General features: G+C 42.8%; 1 protein-coding gene and 1 pseudogene across 1 annotated transcript; one reads left to right on the top strand and one right to left on the bottom strand.

Annotated features, from left to right (window-relative positions):
- Positions 1 to 2,256: 2,256 nt before the first annotated feature.
- Positions 2,257 to 2,710, top strand: LOC141147608 (large ribosomal subunit protein eL21-like). The gene has a single exon (XM_073634840.1). It carries the CDS (start codon positions 2,273 to 2,275, stop codon positions 2,663 to 2,665), a length of 393 nt encoding a protein of 130 aa, XP_073490941.1. The 5' UTR covers positions 2,257 to 2,272; the 3' UTR covers positions 2,666 to 2,710.
- A 7,198-nt stretch (positions 2,711 to 9,908) lies between these two features.
- Positions 9,909 to 25,767, bottom strand: LOC141148515 (up-regulator of cell proliferation-like; annotated as a pseudogene).
- Between the last annotated feature and the right edge of the window lie 497 nt (positions 25,768 to 26,264).

Genomic DNA, 26,264 nt, shown 5'->3' with positions numbered 1-26,264 from the left:
ATATCCATGGAGGGACGCACAGACCTCTACAGGCTAGACAATGGCACCCTGACTGCCATTAGTTATCGGGATGAAATCCTTGGACCCAATGTCAGACCCTACGCTGGTGCAGTGGGTCCTGGGTTCCTCCTGGTGCACGACAATGCCCGGCCTCATGTGCAGAGGGTATGCAGCCAGTTCCTGGAGGATGAAGGAATCGATACCATTGAATGGCCCCCACACTAGTCTGACCTAAATCCAATAGAACATCTCTGGAGCATTATGTTTCACTCCACCTGACGCTGCCAGGTTGCACCTCAGTCTATTCAGGAGCTCAGTGATGTCCCGGTCCAGGGCTGGGAGGAAATACCCCAGGACACCATCTTTTGTCTCATATATTTCAGAATGCAACTGCAAAATATATATTTAAGAGTATAGAAGGTAACAACTTTCCTGTGGCAGGGGCGAAACCCCAGGATTAAACTTCAGGTATTGCAACAGCCTTAGAAATGGGGGGGGGGTTGGGTTGGGCCTGGCGGTTTCTGATTCCTATCATTATTTTCTGGTGGGCCAGTTGGCTTTTGCTCATAGGTGGCTTAAAGTGGAAGTAAACCCTCCTATCGTTTTCAGCCAAGGAAGCTGCCATCTTGGCCTCTGTTTAATCTACAACTGCCACGATGCTGCACATGTGATCAGTTATGACACCAGCCATTGGATGGTTTGACAGTTTAGTTGAGTGCACAACCAATGGGAGTGTTACATTTCCGGGGGCGCCACCCCCTCTCTCCAGCCACCCCCTCTGTGTACTATGGATAGATTCATGCATTCACGTCGGTAGGTCGTTAGTGAGAGGGCAAATCGCCCAACCTGTATCCATGCACAGACATCTCTACTGCAGGAATACTTTACTGCATTTACTTGAACACTGTGCTTAGACATCTTTATCCTTCCTATTACTCTATAGTTGGCTTTGATGGCCACTGCTCAGCTGTGGATGCAGCAGCAAGCATTATAGATCTCTTGAGGAAAAATGTCAATGATGAGAAATGGCTCTTTAACAAGTCTAAACTGAAGAAAGGGTTAACAGGTGGTTGTAACTGTAATCCTTTCACCGAATCCCTCTGTAGGTAGTCCTCTAATGGTAGCAAGTAGTGTGTATGGTGCGGGATCCTCTTTATGCAGCAGTATCAGTGGCGGCTGGTGCTCAATATTTTTTTTTCGTGGGGGGGTGGCAAACAAACCTGTCTCACTCACTCGCGCTACTCGCTCTCTCGATCGATCGTGAAGGTGGAGACCCACTCGCATGACCCCCCCCCCTCGGCGCTCGATCGATCAGGAAGGCGGCAAACCACTCGCACTACCCCCCACCCCTGGCCCTTGATCAATCGGGAAGGCGGAGATTCATGGCCTTACCTTATGCTGCTGTAAAGGTGCTGGGAGGAGGACAATGACGAGGTGGCGGTGTTGATGCAATGCTGAATCAGGGGTAGGGCTCCTGGAAGAGGCTATTGCGGACAGGGCAGTTGCTTCTCCTCCCGGCCGAACAGGAAGCAGGTCATGAGACCCAATTGGCTGGGAGTCTTAAGACTGCAGGCCAGCTTTCCACCGAACCCGCCATCTTGCAGTAGGGGGCAATTGTTAGTGAAAAATGACGAATACAAGAGGCAAAAGGCGAGGAACCCGTTATATGTCCTCTAGACCCTTCCGCAAGCATGGTCCGGTGTCACTGTCAACTAGGGGTGCAACGGATCAAAAAACTCACGGTTCGGATCGTTCCTCGGATCAGGACTCACGGTTCGGATCATTTTCGGATCAACAAAAAAAAAAAATCTCCCCCATAGCAATATCCACAATCTCCCTATTGGCAGAGTATTGGCAGGGTATTGGCAGGGCATTGGCAGGGCATTGCAGCAGGGTATTGCGGCAGGGCATTGCAGAGTATTGGCAGGGCATTGCAGAGTATTGGCAGGGCATTGCAGAGTATTGGCACTGCTGCCATCCGATCTCTCCCCTCCACTGTACAGATCAGTACACAGAGGGGAGAGAGAGAGGAACCCGGGTCATGACATGACGCCGGTTTGTTACAAGTGATCGCTCTGTCATTCGACGTGCTAAACGGCCGCCGGGTGTACCAAGATGGCCGCCGCTCCGAAGCTAGGCCAAAGCCGCGGCCTTTCCTATGGCCGAGGCCACAGAGGTGTCCCGTACGGATCAACCTCCGCGGATCGGAACAACCTCTGCGGATCGGATCACGGATCGATGACGATCCTTTGCACCCCTACTGTCAACCTATATGCGCATCTACAAGAAGGGTGATATTGTGGACATCAAGGGTACAGGCACAATCCAGAAAGGTATGCCACACAAGTGCTACCATGGCAAGACTGGTCGGATCTACAATGTCACACAGCATGCTGTTGGAATAATTGTGAACAAACAAGTCAAAGGCAAGATTCTTGCAAAGAGAATCAATGTCCGCGTAGAGCACATCCGCCACTCAAAGAGCAGAGACAGTTTCCTGCAACGTGTGAAGGAAAATGAGAGGAAGAAAAAGCAAGCAAAAGAGAACGGCACCTGGGTGGAGCTAAAACGTCAGCCAGCCCAACCAAGTGAAGCTAACTTTGTCCGAACATTTGGAAAGGAACCTGAGCTCCTTGAGCCAATTCCATATGAGTTCATGGCATAAAGTACTGCTATTAAAACATCCTTTTCTCAAAAAAAAAAAAAAAAAGACTGCAGGCCAATCGGGTCCCAGGACCCACTTCCCGATTGACCACGAGGAGAAGCAGGAAGACATTAGCAAATATTAATTTGCTAATGTCACACAAGTTTGTGGGCAGTGCTCTGCGCCCCGAGCCCACCCTTTTTAAAGTCAATTAGAGCCTCAGGCTCTAATCATGTGCTTAAAAAAAAACCCCATGAAATCCATGTGTCTGGCACCCTGCATGGAGATTTGGGGCCGGGCGCATTGATGGGGGGGGGGGGGGGCGGCCGCCACTGAGCAGTACAGCAACAGATGCAATGGTGACTTGGACAGAAACTCTGGATCCAGGTGTCCCATCTTGGATCAGCTTCCTTGTTCCAATGTCCAACACAGCAACCCATTTAGTGGCAACTGGTGTTTTTTTTAGGGGGGGGGCAAACAACCACCCCCTGCTGCTCGCTGTCTGCCGGTCTGGCACTTACCCCATTTAGGTGGCAGGTAGCAGGCATCGGCAGTGGGCATCATACATCGGCTTGTGTGTCCTTTCCTCCATCACGGCGGCCCTGGATCTCCTCCCCTCCTCCTAGGCGTCCAATAGGATCGCCTGTCCTTTCAGCCAATCGAGTGACAGGTCTCAAGACTCGCTTCCTGATTGGCCAGGAGGAGGATCAGTGTTACAATAGAGAATGTTCATTCGCTATTGTAACACACCTGGGTGGACTCCATTCGCATTCTCTGCGACCTGAGCCCACCCTTTTTTGAAGCCTATTAAAGCCTCTGGCTCTAATCAGGTGTTTAAAAAAAACACCCACCCGGCATTGGAATCCATGCCTCCGGCATCCTGAAAGGGGCCGGATGCATGGATAGGGGGGGGCAGCCATGGATGGGCGCCCTTAATGGACGGGCAGCCCCTGAACCCACTGCACAGCTTAACACAGCACAACTCAGCACAGCGCGGTTTGGTGCAGCATGGCTTGAGACAGCAAAGCTCTCTCTGACCTGGTTGGTGCGCTTTCCCAACTGCCTGACTCCTAACCAGCCTTTTACTTTTATATAGTCCCTCCTGCTTCCAGGTGCTTATGGGCCTTGTAGTTGCAGCCCATGGACAGCTGTAATTAGAATGCTTCTGCAAGACTAAATCTCCATATGGGATATGTATACTTACTATTTGCCAAGCTGGACCAACGGAACTATGCAATAACGATCATACCTGGAGTGCAGATTTAACTTTAGCCGTTTTCTATATCAGCGGCAGATCTTCCTTCTATGTATTTTATTTTCATTGATGTGTTACATTTTAATTATTTTACTTCCTATTTGCAGTTCTTTCCATAGGTCAGAGGCTTATTTGTATGTACCTAAAAGAAGAAACCTGTATTAACCACTTCTGCCCTGGAAAAATTTACCCCCTTTCTGACCAGAGCACTTTTTGCGATACGGCATTGCATCGCTTTAAATGACAATTGCGCGGTCGTGCCACGTTGCACCCAAACAACATTGACGTCCTTTTTTTCCCCACAAATAGAGCTTTCTTTTGGTGGTATTTGATCACCTCTGCGGTTTTTTTTTTGCACTATAAGCAAAAAAAGAGCGACAATTTTGAAAAAAAAAACAATATTTTTTACTTTTTGCTATAATAAATATCCCCCAAAAATATATAAAAAAACTAATTTTTCTCAGTTTAGGCCGATATGTATTCTTCTACATATTTTTAATTAAAAAAATCACAATAAGCGTATATTGATTGGTTTGTGCAAAAGTTATAGTGTCTACAAAATAGGGGATAGATTTATGGCATTTTATTATTCATTTTTTTTATTAGTAATGGCGGCGATCTGCAATTTTTATCGTGACTGCGATATTATGGCGGACACATCGCATACTTTTGACATTATTTTGGGACCATTGTCATTTATACAGCGATCAGTGCTATAAAAATGCACTGATTACTGTGTAAATGAGACTGGCAGGGAAGGGGGTTAAACACTAGGGGGCGATCAAGGGGTTAAGTGTGTCCTAGGGAGTGATTCTAACTGTGGGGGGGATGGGTTTCAACTCACACGACAGAGATCACTGATCCCGATGACAGGTGATTTCACCCCCACAGTTTAAAAAAAGAGCATATATGCCGAAGCATGAGGGGCAGCAGGTGTGGAGGAGCGATTTGCTCCTAACTTTTGGGGCGGATGCTCCCATGCTTCGGCATATATTTTTTAAGCCATTCAGCTGCAGCACTGATTTATCCATCTTGACAGCAGCAGCGTTTGCTCCCACGATATGTAAATCAGTGACTCCAGTGCTGTAGGAGGTGATTTCACCACCACAGTTAAAAACAAAATGGTGCATATATGCCCATCATTAGAAGTGGGTGGATGAAGGGCGGTATTCTAATGGTGGGCATACCCACCGATCAATCTCTTTTTTTGTTCAGCCCACAGGCTGCATGAAAAAAGAATATTACAATGTATGCCCAACAAAGACCAGCAACGTACTGGTATGTTGCTGGACTTTGAGTGGTTATACCAGAATGATCATCTTGGTATCATTCTTTTCAGCCAGTGGTCGGCTTTCATATAAAAGCAATCCTAGTGGCTAATTAGCCTCTAGACTGCTTTTATAAGCAGTGGGAGGGAACGCTCCCCCCCCCATTGTCTTCCATGGTTTTCTCTGGCTCTCCTGTCCCAATAGGGAACCCAAGAATGCAGCCAGTGGTTCAGCCAGCTGACTATAGAGCTGATCAGAGACCAAAATGGCTCCAATCATCTCTATGGCCTAAGAAACTGGAAGCTTTGAGCATTTCATGATTTAGGTTTCGCCGGATATAAACAGCTCCTTTGGGAAATTGGGAAAGCATTTTATCACACCGATCTTGGTGTGGTCAGATGCTTTGAGGGTAGAGGAGAGATCTAGGGTCTAATAGACCCCAATTTTTTTAATGACAGTAGCTGTCATTACCTATTGCTATCATAGGGGATATGTCCAGTCAGCAGGGACTCCCTGCTGACTGGACACACAGCAGTGACTGAGCAAGGGGAGTGTAATTTTTTTTCCCCTTTATTCCTTGGTGACACTTCTAGTCCCCTTTCGTTTTTCCGTTCCCTGTATCGCCCACTCCTGTCATTGTCACATCTATTAGTATTGGATTTTATACATATCCCTCGTTCTCCGTCCTTTCAGCTCCTTTCCCCGCCCTGTTTCCTCCCCCGTTCCTTCCCCCTTTCCCTATTTAACCTCTTAGCATGGTCAGTAGATCTGTCTGTTGATAAAGGGGCGCGGCTTGCTAACCATCCAAGCGCGCATGCCCAAGAAACGCATCCACTGTTGATGACGTCACCCCCCTGCAGCCAGCGGTCTCGTGTGCTACAAGCCTCGTTCTGAGGCCGCTCCTCCGTGTGTGAAGCCGGCCTACTACATCCGGAAGAGCTGTTTATACATCTACCGCAGAGACTGTCCATAGGCACAGAACTGGAAGCACCATCCATGACACATACTACCATGCCTGTTTTTACCACTGCAATGTGAGTTTATCTATGATTTATTAAAGCATTTTATACTTATAAAAACAACTGCACCCAGAGGCGCCTCTCTACTTGTTGTTTTTCAGCCTCAGGAACATGGTTTCTTTCCTATTATGATGGCAGCCCTGCTTGCTCCTTCTAGACGTTTTTACCCTTCCATTTCACTAACAGCAATACATAGACTATTGGTTCGTGCTTGCTATATGGATTGTTATCTCCCCTTTTTTACCATTTGACCGTTTTTGGTTTACTTACTTGTGTAGATTTGATCCTGTGGATATTCTGAGTGATTGCGCCTATACTTGTTATTTTATGTTTGAGCAATATATCATTTAGTGACAACTTTGTGCAAAAAAAAAAATAATAATTTTCCCGCAACTTGTGGCAAAATATAAAATATTCCATGGACTCAATATACCTCTCATCAAATAGCTTGGGGTGTCTACTTTCCAAAATGGGGTCATTTGGGGGGGTTTGTGCTATCTTGGCATTTTATGGCCTTCAAAACTGTGATAGGTAGTGAGGAGTGAAATAAAAAATTTACACCCTTAGAAACCCTGAAGGCGGTGATTGGTTTTTGGGGTCCTGTACGCGGCAATATATCATTTAGTGACAACTTTGTGTAATCTTTGTATTTGTCATTTTTCAATCACGTGACAAAAAATAAAATATTCAATGGGCTCAACATGCCTCTCAGCTATTTCCTTGGCGTGTCTTCTTTCCAAAATGGGGTCATTGGGGGGTGGGTTGTACTACCCTGCCATTTTATCTCAAGCTGCGTAAATTCCAGAAAATGTACCCTAGTTTGTAGACGCTATAACTTTTGCGCAAACCAATAAATATATGCTTATTGACATTTTTTTACCAAAGACATGTGGCCGAATACATTTTGGCCTAAATGTTTGACTAAAATTGAGTTTATTAAATTTTTTTTATAGAAAAAGTAGAAAACCTAATTTTTTTTCAAAATTTTCTGTCTGTCTTTTTTCGTTTCTATCACAAAAAAATAAAAATCGCAGAGGCAATCAAATACCATCAAAAGAAAGCTCTATTTGTGGGAAAAAAAGGACGCAAATTTTGTTTGGGTACAACATTGCATGACCGCGCAATTACCAGTTAGAGCAGCGCAGTGCCAAATTGTAAAAAGTCCTCCGGTCATTGAGCTGCCAAATCCTCCGGGGCTGAAGTGGTTAAATTAAAAAAAAGTTTTTTTTACTGTTGTCATTTGAATATTACTTTTTATCTTACAATTAAACTGGAAAGAGATTCTGCATCATGAGGAGTGTTTTTCTTATTCCCCTATGAGGATGATCGAGCTTTAGAGGATTCAAATGAATGTCTGCCTAGCTGTACAAAGACTGTCTTATACCTGACTGCTGCCTATGTGTGTTTGACCTTTGAAATGAGGGCAGAGGGGTAACTACAATCTTCAGGGCCCCGATGCAAGAGACCATGGAGGGCCCCCCTGACCCCCGGATAGGGCTCTTTTCTCCGAGCCCGATGGCGGAACACCAGGGCCCGGTCGCAAGTGGGTGGCTGCATGTAAAGGAATCGTTTTCTCCCCCCCCCCCCTGCTTCTCCTCCTCTCCCTCCCACAGGCATTCAGGGGCTGCAGGAGGAAAATGGAGAGATGGGTTCCTCTATGTCGGTGTTTCTCAATCTTTTTCCAGTCAGAGCACCCTTGAAGTGGCTGCACTGCAACCACCCTGCAACTGTGTGCATTGCATGCAGTTGCAGCATAGTGATGATGCATTTAAGGGGTTAAAACAGGCGGTCGGGAGGCAACATATTGCCTCTTTACCGGCTGTCAAATGCCTCTGAAAAGCGATTTGAGCATTGATCACTTTTTAGAGGAACAGCATTTTTTTTTGCTGGTACTATGAACAAGCAAAAAAAAAAAAAAAAAAAATCGGATCTAATGGGACACATATAGGGGGTCAGGATTAAAAGCGCATACATAAAATGTGCATATATACATGTAAACACACATACATACACACACACACATACATAAATACACACACACACACATATTATATATATATATATATATATATATATATATATATATATATATATATATATACATAAATGCACACACACATAAACCAGTGGCAGATGGTGCTCAAAATTTTTGGGGGGGCGTAAGCAAACTGAAAAATTCTTAAAAAAAAAACGCATCAATTGCAGCCTCACTGTGCACATCAATTGCCACCACTGTACCCATCATATGCAGCCACTGTGCCCATCAAACGCAGCCACTTTGCCCATCAAACGCAGCCACTGTGCCCATCAATTGCGACCCCTGTGCCCCCAAACGCAGCCACTGTGCCCATCAAATGCAGTCACTGTGCCCATCAAACGCAGCCATTGTGCCCATCAATTGCAACCCCTGTGCCCCCAAACGCAGCCACTGTGCCCATCAAATGCAGCCACTTTGCCCTGAAACGCAGCCACTGTGCCCATCAAACGCAGCCACTGTGCCCATCAATTGCGACCCCTGTGCCCCCAAACGCAGCCACTGTGCCCATCAAACGCAGCCACTGTGCCCATCAAACACAGCCACTGTGCCCATCAATTGCTGCCACCCCCCTGCCCACTCGCAGTCTGCCCGGCACTTACCCTGTCTCAGTGGGGCAGCAGGTGACGGCGACGAGCAGGGTCCTCCATGCGTTTCCTCCCATCCTCTCCTCCTGATAGGCATCCAATAGCGGCGCCTGTCGTTTCAGCCAATCAGGTGACGGGTAACAGACCTGAGCACCTGATTGGTGGAGAGGCAGTTCAGTGTTAGGAAAGCAAATATTTATTCGCTTTTCTTAATCACCTGGGTGGACTGTGAGCGCCAAGCATGGCACTCACAGTTCACCTATTTTGAAGCCTATTTAGTGCTTTAAAAACACCCCCGCCGGTGTAATTCAGGCGCCCGGCATCCAAAAAGGGGCCAGGCGTCTGAATAGGGGGGACAGTGGTGGCCATAGATAGATTCACACTATGCATGAATCTATCTATTTGTGATAGAGGGGTGCCTGGAGAGAGGGGGCGGCGCCCATGCGCCTCTATGGACGCACCGCCACTGAATACACATACATACACACATATACATACATGCTCACACACATGCACATACACACACACATGCACATATACATACATGCTCACACACATATAAACACACATACAGTAGATAAAAAACGGCAGACCTTTACCTTATCTCTTCCTGTCGGGTACTGCACTGTACGGGGAGACAAAGAGCACAGCACTGTGCTTTCACTTTGTAATCAATGTGAGCAGCTCCCTGCACAGTGCCAAATATAGTTCGGCTTAGGACGGGGAGCTTGTCTCCGCTCCTCCTATCAAAGTACTGTATACAGGGGGCCCTCAAGGGCCCCCTACAGCAAGGGGCCCGGTCGCCATGGCAACCTCAGCGACCCCTATAATTCCGCCACTGAATGAGGGTCTAAGAGGGGGGTAAAGCCCCGTACATACGTTCTGAAAATCGTACAAAAAATGCCACATTCGAATCGATCGTACGATAATCGGATCGTTAGTACAGAGCTTTCGGGAGCCGATCAGGACAGTTCATCTGATATTATTCTATCGGACATGTACGGAAAGTTTTTTCGTATGATGACAGATCGTTCAATTTTCGTTTAATTAGTACAACTATTGCTCGAAAATGCAATACAAATGCATTACAACACATGACATCACTTCCGAATTTTTATTCTGTCGTACGGGAATTTTCGTGACTTTAGTAAACTCATCAGATTCGACGTGAGATTAGCATGCCAACAAAAAAATGAACAATCATTCGTCCGATAATCAAATCGTGTGTACGGGCATAAGAGTCAGTGTGTTTGGGCGTTGGTGATGGACTTATCACTTGTGCTCTTTGCAGCTGCACTTCACTCCAGGGGCCGTTTCTTTCTGAATAATTTCTGTGGACTTTTTTTTTTGCCTTATGGACTATCATGTTATAAATTGATGTTTAAGTGCTGCACCTGTACCTTTTTTTTATCCAATGTTGTTGACTTTTCACCAACATTGTGCGAGCAGCTAAACCTAGTGCTTTGTTATTTTGTTTACCAAGCGCAGCAGATACAAATCATGAATTGGAACACCAATTAAGAGCCAGGTCTTCTCATCCAACATCAGTACCTGGCCTCACAAATGTTCTTTTGTCTGAATAGACACAAATGCTCACAGACACCCTCCAAAATCTTGTGGAAAGCCCTCCCAAAAGAGTGGAGGATGTGGAAGTCACAAAAGGAGGCCAACTCCATATTAATAGCCATGATTATTAAATGAGAGGTCTAGCATGCTGATATGCTGTAGGTGTGATGGTCAGGGGTCCACATTTGTATAACTCACAAACTATACATAGAATAAATAGATAGATTTATTTTTTAAACATTATTACATTTATAATTTATTTGCATCAAACTTTTCATTTATTAGCATCAAACTTTCAGTTTAACATTATACATTCCCTCTAAAATATAACTAAAGCCAATTTTTTTTTTAAAGTTTTGGATAGCATGGAGAGGAATTGGGACCCCTGTCAGGTTTTTATTGTTGTCTGTGCCCCCATAAGGAAGATTCATCCTCTCTATTGCTCCTGATGACCATTTTCCATGAGAGTGAAAGTGAAAGAAAATCACTAATTTGGGTTTGTCACCAGAACTGGAATAGAGGGGAAATCTTTCAATGTGGACACTAGTTCTAGTGATAACCAGGGATACTTTCATTTTGGAGGGATTTTTTTCACACTTCCTGTCGGGGCTTTGGGACAGGATGTTAAGGGAAATGTCCCCATTAATGGGAAACAGAGAGCAAAAAAATGACAGGGGGTTATATAAAGCCCCCCAAATGGAAAAAAAATGTTTAAATGTTTTACCGTTGGTTCTACTTTACACACTCTTTGAACTTTTTTTTTTTACAGAATATTGTATATCAATCCTCTGGTCCTGGTTTACAGTATCAGATTTCTCACAAAGGTAACATTACAAAAGCTTTCACCAGTAGCAGTCCTTTAATTGGCCATAAATACCTGATAGGCCCTTTAAGTGGGCTTTAATGATCAGGGGAGCATTCTGCTGGTTTCAGATCACACGCTTTAACTAGGGATCTCCACATAATACAGAAGCCATGCTGCTTCCCGAGAATTAAAGCCTACTCAACAGGAGGCTGGTAGACAGCATAAATGGGTTAAAGATTAAATGAATCCCTTAGACTTTTCATGGCTTGCTCTTTTGTTATTTTTCTCCAGTTTATTGGGATTTCGGCTGGTATTGCATCAAATTCTTCTGCAATCTGGTCATTAAATTCTTTTAGGATAAACTTCCAGTAATCTGAGGCATTGATGCCTGGGTCAGATTGAATGACCCAGTCTGGAAAGAATTTACGGTATTCTTTGTAACGCTCAGGGACCCATTGTGTGTATGAATTTCTGAAGCATCCATTTCCTACCACATCGGTGGAGCATATGGAGTTACATAGGACATTAGTTTCAAGGTCTTTGTATCCTGCAAGCCCCTGAGGTCGGTGCACTGATGCAAAATGCTCGGTGTGGTCATGTCCTCCAGCTTCACAAGGAACTTTACAGAATGGACATAGCTTGCACATCCAAAAATTCTCTTAAACAGCTGATCCTGCGGATTCAGAGTGACCATGGAAAGCACATAGTCAATGTCTAGAGAATTCATTTCTAATAAAATCTCATCCACCTGTTTAGAGAAGGAAGATTGAATGTATTCAGAAAATTGCTGGGCCTTGTCATTGTTCTGGAATAAAATCACATTCATAGCTCTCCTCGGAATGACTAATTCTTTTTGCAAAAGCTTACAAAACATTTTCAAAAAGGAAGAGACATTTGTACTTTCTTGTACAGTTGGATCTTTCAAAGCATTGTTGACCACATGTGTGATTTTATGAATAATTTTCTCATGTAAATTGTTAAGACCACCACGTTTCTCATAATTGTCTACTATATGTGCTTGAATTTTTCTCTTCACAAACACATCATAATTATTAATATATATCATATATTGGTCAAAGTCCTTTTCTTCCAGCAAATTTTTAAGCAGGTTGAACTGGAAAAACATTCGACTACTGTATTCTTTGGAGTGTTCACTGAGCAAAATATCATCCACTATTTCTCTCCCAAGGTTTTTATAGATAAATTCTACTATTGAGGGGTTCAGGCAAGAACGGCAAAAGTCCTCTGCCCTCTTTTTACATTGATATTTCTCAAGGAATATATTCCTAAAGGTGGCGAGATACTGAGGTTTTAACTTCTCCAAGCTGATCCTTGGATCATTCTCTTGGATGAAGTCCTCGTGCATCTTCTGGAACATGGGAGCCGCTCTCCCCAAGACATGAAGTTTCAAGTCTAACTCAAACTGAGGTGATATATGGAGTTTCTGAGCAGCACTCTCTTGGAGTTCTTTGTTTACCATATTTAAAAGCTTTTGGCAATAGGTGTCATGGTAATCCTCTTTTGTGTTCATTTTAGCACTGACGTGCAATTTGCACTTGAGCAGCAGTGCATTCACATACTTATTCATTTGAACCAATCTATTATCAGGATATTTGCTTGAGATTGTTTTAGAGGCTGTGTTGTACCAACTTGCGTCAAGGTGAATTGGCTGGGCTACAAAGCATTTCTTTTCATATTCTTTCAAGTTGTGTATATCGTGCAACTTCATAGTTATGGCTCCTATGCTGTGCCCCATGTCCCTTCTAAGTTGGTGTAGGATTTCTTGATCAATGTTGCGTATATGCAGGCTAATAAGTTTTATTTCTATAAATGTTTCGTTCCATATTTTCTCAAACTCTTCATCGTGATTAAGCAAGTCTTCACAGTTTTTGAGGGTTTGGTATTTGCTTGCAGCTTTCTTTTCAATAACTTACATAAATTTATTCTGATTTGTTTGAATCATAGCCTTCCCTCTCTGAATTTGCCAATATTCATTTAATCTCTGCTTTACATCATCTTCAAGTTGTTTCCTTAAGGAGCTTACGCTCCGGAGAAATTCTTCTCTGTATCTTTCTATCAGATGGGCATTGGCGTTTTCAGATCCATCATCAAAATACCTTTCTAAAGCTTCCCGCGTGCTCTTCTCTTCGCTCTGAAGTATCTCGTACATATTATTAATTGCATCTGCGCTCAGCTCTTTCTGTGAATTTGGCTGATTCCGGATTATATTTTCTGTTTCCTGCATCCATTTAAACATAACTTTGCTGAATTTCCACTTCAGCTCATTATACTTTATACATACTTTATACTATATACATTATACATGTAGTTGATCATAGGCATCTGCCACCAGGCTGTTTCTGAAATTGAAGATAAAGTTTTCATATTGCACGTCCTCCCACAAGCTTCTTATCCATTTCGAAAACTCGCTCCAGCTTTGGGCCTGTCTTTCAGATGTTTTCATGACATGTAGTAGGTATTTTTTAAATTCATAAACCTTGTAACTGTAACCTGTACTTACTGAAGACATTGGTGGGACACCATGCCAGAGACCAGGAATGTACCAGCTATGGTTCTCATGGTCAGCATCCAGAACATCGGAAAAAGACTTGATCCCGTTCTTTTTTGCCATCTTTGCTGCAGTCCTTGTCATTTCATCAAGGTCGTCCATAATCTTCCTTCTATCTCTTAAGCATTGCGCACTAGCAGCAACATCAGAGACATTCTGATGTAGGAAGTAGTATTTGGGTTTTTTGGCAATGGTTTCCATCCTTAGAAATGCATGGACTACAGTCTGTAAAATATCCTTCATTTCTGCTGCATTTTCTATGGAAAAGTTTATGATTGTAATGTCACTCAAGCCAACAACTAGAGTTGCTAATTCATTGTCACGTTGGTCAGATCCATCCAGGGAAGACAACTCTGGAGCTTTCAAACCTTCTGTGTCAAGTACCAAAATGAAAGAACAGCCTAGCTCCTGCTGAAAGTTCTCTTCAACTTTAATAAGTGTCATGAAGGCTCCTCTTGTACATAGCCCACTGGCCAGGAACTGCAAACCAAACATGGCATTCAGAAGGGTTGATTTTTCTGTGCTCTGCACCCCCAGGACAGTTATAACTCTAATTCGGCACTGGCCTCCTGTCTTCTTGTCTAGCTCACTCAAAACATTAGTTATCCATTCCAGTGGTATACTGGAGGAATCTCCATCAATCAGTTCCAGTGGCAAGCCATCCAGTAAAAGTTCTGCTGCAATTTCCGGGAGCTTGTTAAATTTTCGTTCCTCATTCTGAATATCATTATTTTTTAAAAGATTGCATTCAGCATCATAAAACTGACCCAACTCTCGTATGAAGTGCTCAACACCCAGAGAGCTCTTGGACATGATTAAGTCTAGCTTTTTGATATCTTCGCTGTCTTTGTACACGTTCTGTAATTTTAATAGGTTGGTTCTAGCAATTGAATCAAGGAAAATCTTCATCCATTTTAGAAAATAGTACCTCTCTAAGCAATTCTTCTGTGATATTGCCTCTGTGAAGGCAACACTGCCTGCAGATGGAGTATGCGAATACTGCTGTCTGATTAATTCTATCCTTCTATTTTCAAGTTTTTCCCTGTAGAGTTGGGAATTTTCCTCCCCTTGCCTTCTCATTCTACATATTTCTGCTCTGGTTCTGGCCAGTTCTTTACATAGATCTCCCTGTAGTTTCATTGTTTCCTTTTTATACCCTGCTACGTGATAGATTCTTTTAGTTATTTTTAATGCTCTCTTTTTTGCTGACTGACATTCTTTGGAGAGTTCGTCTACATGAATTCCAAGTTCACAAGCGGTCTCTGCCATCTTCTCCAAGGTGACCTGCTTGGTGGGTTTTTTAATGAACTCTTTCATTGTGTTCTGTAGCTGTCGAGCCAAAGCGGCATCATTCCTATTCTTCTTTTGTATAAAATGCCCGTCATCTATGTTTAATGCTGAGTTCAATGACTGTAATGTACTGTTGTTTATTTCTAGGTTTTGTGAAACAAAGAAATATTTGCTGTTGGCATCTCCAAGCTTGGACAACTGTATGCACTCTGTCTCGCTAACACTGTCTGCAAATATGAAAACTGCAGACGATATCTGGGTTAAGAAGCTGAACTGTGTCCAATAAGAAGAGATATGGCCATGTAGGTTTGTAACTGCAATGGGCTCTGGAAAAATGTCAGAGTTTTCTTGACCAACAGGCAAATACCAAAACATTTCTACCAAGCCGTTGGAGAGTTTTTTTTTAACGTATCCACCTTCCATGTCTCGGTGTATGAAGAAATTATGATACTGCTGGGGTGGTGTTAGTATTTGGTTCAGGATGGCAGATTTGGATAAGCGGCAATCTTCTAGCCTCACAAAAGAAAAAACTGGCATCTGGATATTCACCACATTGTCTTCCCTAAAACTATTCCTATCTTCTAGTGAATGGGGTCTCCATTTTTTAACAATGTCCCTCAATGCCCACAACATGTAGGTGCGTTTCGAACCACTGCAATCTGGGAGTAGCAGGGGTACTGCAAACTGACACATAGACAGTTTTGTCACAATCTCCTGTTGTAAAAAGCTGTCTGAGCAATGCAGAAGAATGCACAGGACATCTAGGGGATGGAGATATCCTGAACTGTTGAAGTCCATACTTTCAGATGATGGATTTGAAAATTCTATGTTCAGATCCAATTCTGATTCCTCTATGTGTGTTCTCCGTGCATTCACATTTAGCGACATAAGCTTTCTTAGGAAATACCATGGAGCATCTTCTATAGTACGAAGGTCAATGTCCTTTAGACTATCGCGTCCAATTGTTAAAATGTTACTGACAGTCATCTTTGACTTCTTGTACTTTTTCATTCCTAACCGGCAGAGTATCTCATCACAAATTCCATTAACTCCTGGAGGATCTGGAAAAAGAGGAAATAATTATTGATACATGCTTAAAGTGATATTAAAAGCTTTGCTATTCTTTTTTTTTTTTAAATATACTTACCTGCTCTGTGCAGTGGTTTTGCACAGAGCAGCTCCAATCCTCTTTTTTTTGGGTCCTCTGCCGGCTCTTCTGGCTCCTCCCCCTTGAGCAGGGCCCCCAGAGAAAGCCCTGGGGGCATTGCTGCGTGCTTGCTCCCGAGTGTCCATAAGACACATAGAGCCTCAGCTCCCCCCCATGCTCTCTCCTCATTGGCTCACTGGCTGTGATTGACAGCAGTGGGAGCCAATGGGCTCCTTCTGCTGTCTCAGCCAATGAGGGCGGAGAATCCCCATACAGCTGAGGCTATCAAGAACATCGCTGGATCGGAGGGGGCTCAGGTAAGGATTGGGGGGCTAGGGGGTGGGTGGCACTGCACACAGGAGGCTTTTTACCTTCATGCATTAAATGTGTGAAGGTAAAAAAAACCTTCACCCTTAAAAAACACTTTATACAATGCTGAGCATTGTACTATGGACTAAGCAACTGGTATAAGTAAGTATATAGCAATATTTCTGGTCAGCAACAGAGCAATTTTTTAATAAATTTGAATTTAAATTAAATAATATATTAACGAATACAGAACTTCATTAAAGTGATTGTAAACATTCAGATTAAAAAAAAATTAACAAACTTGTTATAATTTACCTGCTCTATGCAATGGTTTTTGCACAGAACAGCCCCCGATCCTCCTCTGCCAAATGCCCCATAGCAAGGGGCTTGCTATGGGGGCACTCGTGCATGCTCGCTCTCTAGCTGGCTCTGTGTGTCCATCCGTAAGACACACATAGCACAATACAGAGTCGCCCCCCCCCCCCCCCCCCCCCACTTCCTCCTCACTAGCTGTAATCTGCCGAGTGACCCCTGCGCACACCCTACCTGAAAGGAGGGTCGCGCTGCCACCGTAATCCTATATGAGGTGGTTGGCAAGAGGTTAAAAAAAATGAATGCAAAAAATGAATGCAATGTTTACATGATAGATATCCATAGTCATAAAAATTCAAGGGCCTCAGATTTCTTACCCATATCACAAGGATCTGCCATCTTTGCTGACTGTATGGGTGTATTCAATGCTGAGATCACACCAGAACAGGAGCCGTCCCTTGATGTTGAAAGTTTTCTCAGCCCCGGTTCCCTAGCCCCTGATGCCCTTGGCGGGGTCGGAAGTTCTTTCGGTTTTGGTGGAACACAAGGGCGAATATTCACACAAAGGGCTGACCCTAAGTAAAAAAAAAAAAAAAAATCATCAAATTGATTTTCCTTAGACAGTCCATTTATCACAAAAACCTTTTTTTTTAGTTGACAAAGTGTAAAACAGAACTCTTTTAAATATGTTTGTAAAATTGTAAAATTGCACCTATATACTTATAATGTATATATCTAAAAAGCGATGTGTAATTGTAAAATCAATGTGAGCCCCAATGAAGGAAAATAAACAACTCTCCTTCTTCTGAAATGAGATTGCTGTTCCTGCTGTGTGACAAATTAGCAATACAAATAAAGCTGCTTGCTGTTTTCAACCATTAAACAAGCAACGTGTGTGCTGAAACTATCACTTTTTTTATAATTAAAAATTAAAATATCACAGCCAGTTAAAAAATATTTAATTGACTTTAAGGATTGATTGAGTCTGATGCAATGACAATGCAAAAATAAAAAATAAAAAGGGGGAGGAAAAAAGAAATCAAGTAATAAAAAAAAAATAATAATAATATTGAAATAAATAAATAAGTAAATAAATGAAAATAGAAATAAGTAAAAAATAAAATAAAATTAAAAAAAGTAAATTAAAAAAAATGATAATGAAATGACAAAAAGAGAAAATAAAATTTAAAAAAAACAATTAAAAATTAGCAAAAATTTAGCAAAACCAAACTTTAAAGACCCAGCGTGTCAGTATAGTGTAGGAAATGTAAAACAATCTGACATAGATTAGGAACTGACTGCTAGAAAAAGTTTGAAAACATTAAACCTACGACACTTATGTTTGACCTCAATTGGTAATTATCATAGTCCAAAGCATAAAAAGTGGACAGAACAAAAATACCAACTTATAACGAGCACAATAGGGGATAGCAGAAAATATGATTAGATCTCAGGCTCCTTACATATGGGTCTCTTCCCATTCTTTTACAAACAGCTTATCTATTAGGGGTGTGGAATTTAATGGCTGCATCGATGCATTGCGATTCGGGGGTCCCCGATGCGGCATCGATGCAAGCCCCCTAAACATCGATGTCGGGTGTGACGTCATCCCGACTTGCCCCGCCCCTCCCGGAAGTGTACTCCAAGCGTTTTTTGTCAAAATGGCTTTTGCTATTAAATTCAATAGTAATCCATTCAGTGGTGATCGCTGTATGTGTTTTTTTAAAAAATATATGTAGCTTCATACCTCGTTTTTAGTTGTGTATATAACTGTATATCCGGCGTACATGTGACTGCTCGGTCCGGCCCGTCCCTCTCCTCTCTGTCCCTCCTGACGTCAGCCCCGCCCGCCTCTCTTCTGATCTGATAGCTACAGTTGGTGGGCGGGGCTGAGAAATCCCACTGACATCAGGAGAATCAGAGAGACATGAGACAGAGGAGAGAGATGCGGACCGGACTGAGCAGTCACATGACCGGCTTATACAGTTTTACACACAGACTAAAAAAACGAGGTATGATGCATATATTTAAAAAAAAAAACACACACACAGCGATCACCACTTAATGGATTACAATTGTATTTATTAACAAAAGCCATTTTGACAAAAACACAGTTATTTATATTTACACAGACAAAAATAAGATATGCAGCTGCATAAATTTTAAAATGCAGATACAGCAGTGGGCGCTTAATGGATTTTTACTGCATTTTTTTTACCACACAGGTATTTTATCAGCTGTATGTAGAGTACAAGTGTGTTTGTATTCTACTTACACTGTCTCCTACATGTGCTGTGTGACATTATTTCTTTGCCCCCCTCCCAGTTTGCACATTCCACTGTGTTAACTCCTAGTGTGCTGGAAGGTGCAAACAGGGGAGCCCAGAGAAATGTCACAGAGAAAGTAGAGGAACTTCACGGGGCTGTTTGTCAGTTGTGGATTGTAATCCCTCCTGACCTTCCAGCAGCCGTGTGTGTGAATTCCTGTACCTTGTAGTGCACCAGATTAGTGCACTACGTAAAGTGGAGTTCCACCCGTTTTTTTGGTTTATTAAAAGTCAGCAGCTACAAAAAGTGTAGCTGCTGACTTTTAATAATCAGACATTCACCTGTCCCACGGTCCATCGATGCGGCCGCACGGAGCCTCGTTCCTCTCCCTCTCCTCTGCGCCGTCATATCTACTGTGGGCAGTGACACCCGCCTGTGACAGCTTATGGCTTCACAGCCGGGCGCAGACTGCACGAGCCGCACTGCACTCTGCCATTGGCCAGCCCATCTTCTGGGACCCAGAAGATCGCTGGCAGGGAGGGGCCGCCTAGTAAATTTTTTGTTTATTAAAAGTCAGCAGCTACAAAAAAAGTGTATCTTCTGACTTTTAATAAAAAGACACTCACCTGTCCCACAATCCAGCGACGTGGCCACCCAAACCCTCCATTCTCTCCCCTACCTGTCCACGGCGCTGGCAATACTACTGTGGGCATCCGGCTGTGACAGCTTGCAGCTTCACAGCCGGGTGCGCATGTCTCACTGCACTGTCCTGCACAGCCGGGCAATCTTCTGGGAACTGTGATGTGTCCCAGAAGATTGCAGGGAAGAAGGGCCGCCTAGGCAGCCCAAGCGGAAGTGGGAGCTCGTCGGTAATCGTGATGCATCGTGATGCGTTGCGGAATCGAATCGAATCGTTGACCAGATAATCGTAATCGAATCAAATCATGAGACCAGTGAAGATGCGCACCCCTATTATCTATACATTAATTCTCAAGATGAACCTCCATTTGGTATAAAGCTGTATAACTATATAATACCTAGACTTGTATCAATATATAACTTACTAGTAAATTGGCCAGAAGGGAGACTTACATGTAACAGTATTAGTATTCCTGAAAAACTTATAGGAGCCAGTAGCCCATAGATACCCTAGATCAGGGGTGTCCAAACTACGGCCCTCCAGCTGTTGCGGAACTACACTTCCCATGAGGCATTGTAAAACTCTGACATTCACAGACATGACTAGGCATGATGGGAGTTGTAGTTCCTTAACAACTGGAGGGCCATAGTTTGGACACCATTACCCTAGATGCTACAAATAACACTTGTAGATGAAAATTTCATACTCGGAAGTGGTGGGTCAAGTGCTCTGACATCAACCCCTCAAGAGTTATTAATGAAGGAGTTGATGTCCCACTCCACATTGAGTCCACAGCATCGGTAGCACTCAGTCAAATATCCACTGGGTCTCGCGCCAATGTGGGGTGTATTTCTCTATCGCAATCACCTCCAATGTTGACGGATTTTTATGATGGCACGGAGAGAAATGCTTAGATAGACTGTGTCCACTAAATCCTTTTTTTAATGTTGGTTAAATGTTCACCTACTCTGATGGCCAAAGTGGTTTGGTTCTGCCCACATATTGGTAACCACATTTACAACGAAGGAACGAAGGAGGTAAACCACCCCCTTTTGTATGGCAAGTAAAGTAAAGTCTTTATTATCATATTTCTTATGCCACGTACACACGAGTGGAATGTCCATCAGAAAAAGTCAGATGGGAGCTGTTCATCATATATTCCGACCGTGTGTATGCCCCATTGGACTTTTTCCGTCAAAAATTCAGGTGAACTTAGATAGAGAACACCTTCAGAGTTTATTCCGACGGCAAAACCGGTCGTGTGTACAGAGCAAAAGAGGTCACATTTGAGGAGAAAGAAGATGTTCTGATGTTTAGAATTGGCACAGACTTTACATCTCCTACAGGGGTAGAAACCCTTTAGATTTCCAAACATTTTAGGATTACTGGGCTTTTCAACAGGAGTAGAGGCCACTACATCTTTTAGTGTACAAGTTTTTCTAAAAAATCACTCTTGGCTTATCAGGAAGAGAAGTCCCCAATACCGTATCTTCTTTCATGGTTTTCCAGTGTTTGATTAAGATTTTCTTAACCCAGTTATGTTGTTTTGAAAAAGTGGTTAGAAATGCTAATTGGTTTTCCGATGTATTTTCCCTTTTTCTTTTTTTGGGTACCAACAGATCTTGTCTATCTAAATCTGCAGCCTCTCGTACACTCTGTTCCAAGGATGTAGTATCATACCCCTTCTGGATGAATCCCCCTTTCAAAAATTGTGCTTGATGATGAAAATCATCCCATTTAGAACAAATTCAGGGAATACGCCGAAACTGTCCTTTGGGGATGGCTTTCATGCAGAGAGGGTGGTGGCAACTGTCAATAGGAATAAAGCCATTTCTGTCTGATGTTTTAAAATGTGTTTTGGTTAATAATTTAGTACCTTCTCTATAAATGACGAAATCCAAAAAATGTATGGAATTTTTACTGTAACTGTCAGTAAAATTGATGCCCCAACTGTTTGAATTGAAATCACCCATAAATTCAGGTTACATTACCCCTCCACAACAACATACCAAACCATGTGCGCCCCCCCAAGTATGAGCATTATGTGCCAACAAACCCCCCTAAAATAAAATTGAGCACTAACCCGCATGTTTACCCTCTAAGAATAAATTTCCCCTCCCCCCAGAACCCCTGCTGAAATCCCCCCTCCCAGCACAAATATTTGCCCCCTCATACCCCCTCTCAGCTCCAATCCTCTCCTCAAAAACCCACAGCACAACCCCCCCCCCCCAAAAAAAAACACTTTCTCTACCACAAATCCTCTACCCCTCAAATTTCCCCTCCAAGTATGCATGCTCTTTCCCGCATTCCAAATCCCTCCTCCCTGCACAAATCCCCCCCCCCCTCCAATCATCCCTACTAGCAGAAACACCCCTGCCCCCCAAAAAATTCCCCTTCTGGCACAAATTCCATCCCTTCTCTACCATATCACCTCTTCTAGCACAAATCCCCCTTCCCAGTACAAATCCTCTCTCCCATCCCCCTTTCCCAACACAAATCCCCCAAAAGCACCACTCCTGGCACCCCCTCATTAAATTTTCACTCCTGGAACAATTCTAACCCCCTGCTGCATCCCAAATTCCCCCCTCCCAAAACAAATCCCCCATCACCTTGTGGCATCTTCCCACCTCACATAATACCACAGTGCCCAGGGCAGCTGCTCCCTCCTGCCCACCCCTTGTCCCGGCCCTACGTAAAGAACCTGGTATGAATTAGGAAGGGAACACCCATTTTTTTGTGGGGATCCGTTGTCGGAAATTCCGATCGCGTGTACACAAATCCGACGGACAAAGTGCCACGCATGCTCAGAATAAATAAAGAGATGAAAGCTATTGGCCACTGCCCCGTTTATAGTCCCGACGTACGTGTTTTACGTCACCGCGTTTAGAACGATCGGATTTTCCGACAACTTTGTGCGACCGTGTGTAGACAAAAAAAGTTTGAGCCAACATCCGTCGGAAAAAATCCTAGGATTTTGTTGTCGGAATGTCCGAACAAAGTCCGACCGTGTGTACGCCCTATTACACTGATGGTCAGTGGGAGAAGGCTCCCCTTTACATTGGTGGTCAGTGGGAGAAAGCTCCCCCTCGTATTAAAGAAAAAAATATAATTGAAGCGCTTAACTAAGGAAACAATCTCGTGCACAGCTCTCCTTACATAAATGAGATGAATTGATTCAGTGTGTGAACCATCAAACTATGATCATGCATGAAATCGCATGGGAAAACGCATAAAAAAATACATAAAAAAACATGTGAAAAAAAAACAGTATGTGACAAAATACATTCGTGCTCTGTGTATAAGCGTACTTATATAAATTCAATGTAACAGATTAGCCATCAAAGACATACATGCATAAATTAGCATGTGATAGCATGTAATTCAAATAATATTATTCAAGTGTTAAACCATGCACATACCATAAAGCAATAAGCATAAATGTATCCGTGTATACGTTTTGATGCTCATGAGCTAATATTCCTATGGACCAGTGTTGCCAACCTACCAGATTGAAATTTACTGGCACAACTCCTAAAATTTACTGGCACCGCCACGTTTTTACTGGCATTTCCGAAAGTTACAAAATCACAGTTTTAAGTACAAATTTCAGTATATACGCTACAAATAAGTACAATATGAAGTTAGAAATGTGATTTTTAGGTAGATATTAAGACAAAAACCATATATCTTATTTTATTTTTGATACAGTAAGTAAGTAGCTCAGGGACAGGACAGGACTCAGGATCTCTGTGATTACTACCCTCTGTTATCCAGTTTGTTCATTGCGCAATGATATTTTCTGTTTCCTTTGCATGATTCATCTGGTTGCTGAGATTGCTACAAAGTGAACCAAAGCGCAAGTTAATATATATACTTGGGAAATGTTATTCCGAAAGGCACTGATGAACAAAGTGATTATCATCAAAGATTTAACCCTTACATCTTGTCCAACTAATGAACTACTGGGTTAAATATTAGGATTTGTGTTTAAGAACATTTTCTATTTATAATATTGGCAGCAATTTTTCAACAACTTCTATCACTATGAATTGTCCATAGGAATAATATCTCATGAGCATCAACACGTATACATGGATAAATTTATGCTTATTGCTTTATGGTATGTGCATGTTTAACACTTGAATAATATTATTTGAATCACATGCTAATTTATGCATGTATGTCTTTGATGGCTAATCTGTTACATTGAGTTTATATAAGTACACTTATACACAGAGCACAAATGTATTTTGTCACATACTGTTTTTTTTTCACGTTTTTTATGTATTTTTTTTATGCGTTTTCCCATGCGATTTCATGCATGATTATAGTTTGGTGGTTCACACACTGAATCAATTCATCTCGTTTATGTTAGGAGAGCTGTGCACGAGATTGTTTCCTTAGTTAAGCGCTTCAATTATATTTTTTTCTTTACGTTTGTGGGTGTCTGAACACTTGAGATTGGTAGCAGCTTACTTTTATAAAATGACTTTCACAAATTGTTCTCTACCTAATATATACTGGGTAACCCATTTCAGCGCTTGAGTTTTTTCACTCCCCCTCATATTAGTGGTCAGTGAGAGAGGGCCCCCTTTCATTAGTGGTCAGTGGGAGAAGACACCGTTTCATTACTGGTCAGTAAGAGAATACTTGCCTTTACATTGGCGGTCAGTGGAATATGAATGTTAGATTGGTGGTAACTGGTAAGTAGGAGAAGGCCCCTCTTTCATTGGTTGATAAGTGTGAAAAGGCTCCCCCTTTACATTGATGGTCAGTGAGAGAAGGCCCCCTTTCATTAGTGATCAGTGGGAGAAGACACCCTTTTATTTGTAATCAGTGGGAAAAGGCACCTTTCATTAGTGGTCAGTAAGAGAAGGCTCACTCTTACATTGGTGGTCAGTTGGAGGAGGTCCCTTTTATTAGTGGTCAGTAAGAGAAGGCTCGCTCTTACATTGGTGGTCAGTGGGAGGTGGCCCCTTTCCTTAGTGGTCAGTAAGAGAAGGCTCGCTCTTAAATTGGTGGTCAGTGGGAGGTGGCCCCTTTCCTTAGTGGTCAGTAAGAGAAGGCTCGCTCTTAAATTGGTGGTCAGTGGGAGGTGGCCCCTTTCCTTAGTGGTCAGTAAGAGAAGGCTCGCTCTTACATTGGTGGTCAGTGGAAGATAATATGTTAGATTATTGGTCACTAGGAGAAGGCGCCCTCTTTACATTGGTGGTCAGTTGGAGAAGACTCCCCTTATCCTAGTGGTCAATAAAAAGAATTCCCCTTACACATGTGAGTCACTAAGAACAATACCCTCTTATGACCTGTACACACGGTCGGACATTGATCGGACATTCCGACATCAAAATCCATGGATTTTTTCCGACGGATGTTCGCTCAAACTTGTCTTGCGTACACGCGGTCACACAAGGTTATCGGAAAATCCGATCATTCTGAACGCGGTGACGTAAAACACGTACGTCGGGACTATAAACGGGGCAGTAGCCAATAGCTTTCGTCTCTTAATTTATTCTGAGCATGCGTGGCACTTTGTGCGTCGGATTTGTGTACACACGATCGGAATTTCCGAAACAACGGATTTTGTTGTCGGAAAATTTTATAGCCTGCTCTCAAACTTTGTGTGTCGGAAATTCCGATGGAAAATGTGTGATGGAGCCTACACACGGTCGGAATTTCCGACAACAAGGTCCTATCACACATTTTCCGTCGGAAAAGCCGACCATGTGTACGGGGCATTACACAGAGCTGAAAAAAATTGGTATCAGCGAGAACATATCTGAGAGGCAAAAATTGCTCACAGCTCAAAGAACCCTTACCAACCTCTGGAGGAACCCTAGTGATCCACAGAACCTTGGTTGAAAATGACTGCCTTAGACAAGTAAAAGACTCAGAAATTATGAAGCGTAGAAATATCTTGCTTACCTTATTGACCCTGGCCAGGTCTATAGCATTGTAAATTGCGTCTGAGATGAAGTCATTGGAAGTCTTCACATTGAAGGCAAAGCAACATATGATTGAAAATCAAAATAATACAACTGTCCAGGCGGTGGGTTTGTCTTCTTGGTTTTCCCCTTCTCAGTTTCTCATATGAGGAAGCTCATGCAGGTGGACAGGTTCTTCTGCCATTTCCCCAAAGATCTGATGTGTATCTTTACAACATTCCTGACCCTTCACTGACTTTAAAAATAACTCACTGTCAAGTGCGTGTAATTCTATCATCTTTACTGTTCCTGGTAGCAAAATATGTTTTAATGGGTTTATTTTTAATAAGGATCTGGAAACATAAAATACAGTATAAAAACATTTGGGTTGCATTCACATTGCCGTGCAAATGTTTCACCACACCCTACTGTGCACTGGAAAAAATTTGAGTATGTACTTTTTTTTTTTTAAATATGCAAATAATGCGGGTCTGTGTTCATTAATATATCAATAAATGTAATACAATAAATACATCTTTTTTTTTTTTTTTCAATTATAAGCAGTATAAACTGAATCTGACTTTGTATCAGCTTCTTGCAGTCCCCTGTACTGCAGAGCTCAGACTAAGG

Source organism: Aquarana catesbeiana, linkage group LG06 (assembly GCF_042186555.1).
Source record: "Aquarana catesbeiana isolate 2022-GZ linkage group LG06, ASM4218655v1, whole genome shotgun sequence".
Classification (NCBI taxonomy): Eukaryota; Metazoa; Chordata; class Amphibia; order Anura; family Ranidae; genus Aquarana; species Aquarana catesbeiana.
This window is presented reverse-complemented; position numbering and strand designations above follow the sequence as displayed.

Coding starts and splice junctions, on each gene's coding strand:
- LOC141147608 (XM_073634840.1), top strand. CDS start 2,273: ATGCGCATCTACAAGAAGGGTGATATTGTGGACATCAAGGGTACAGGC.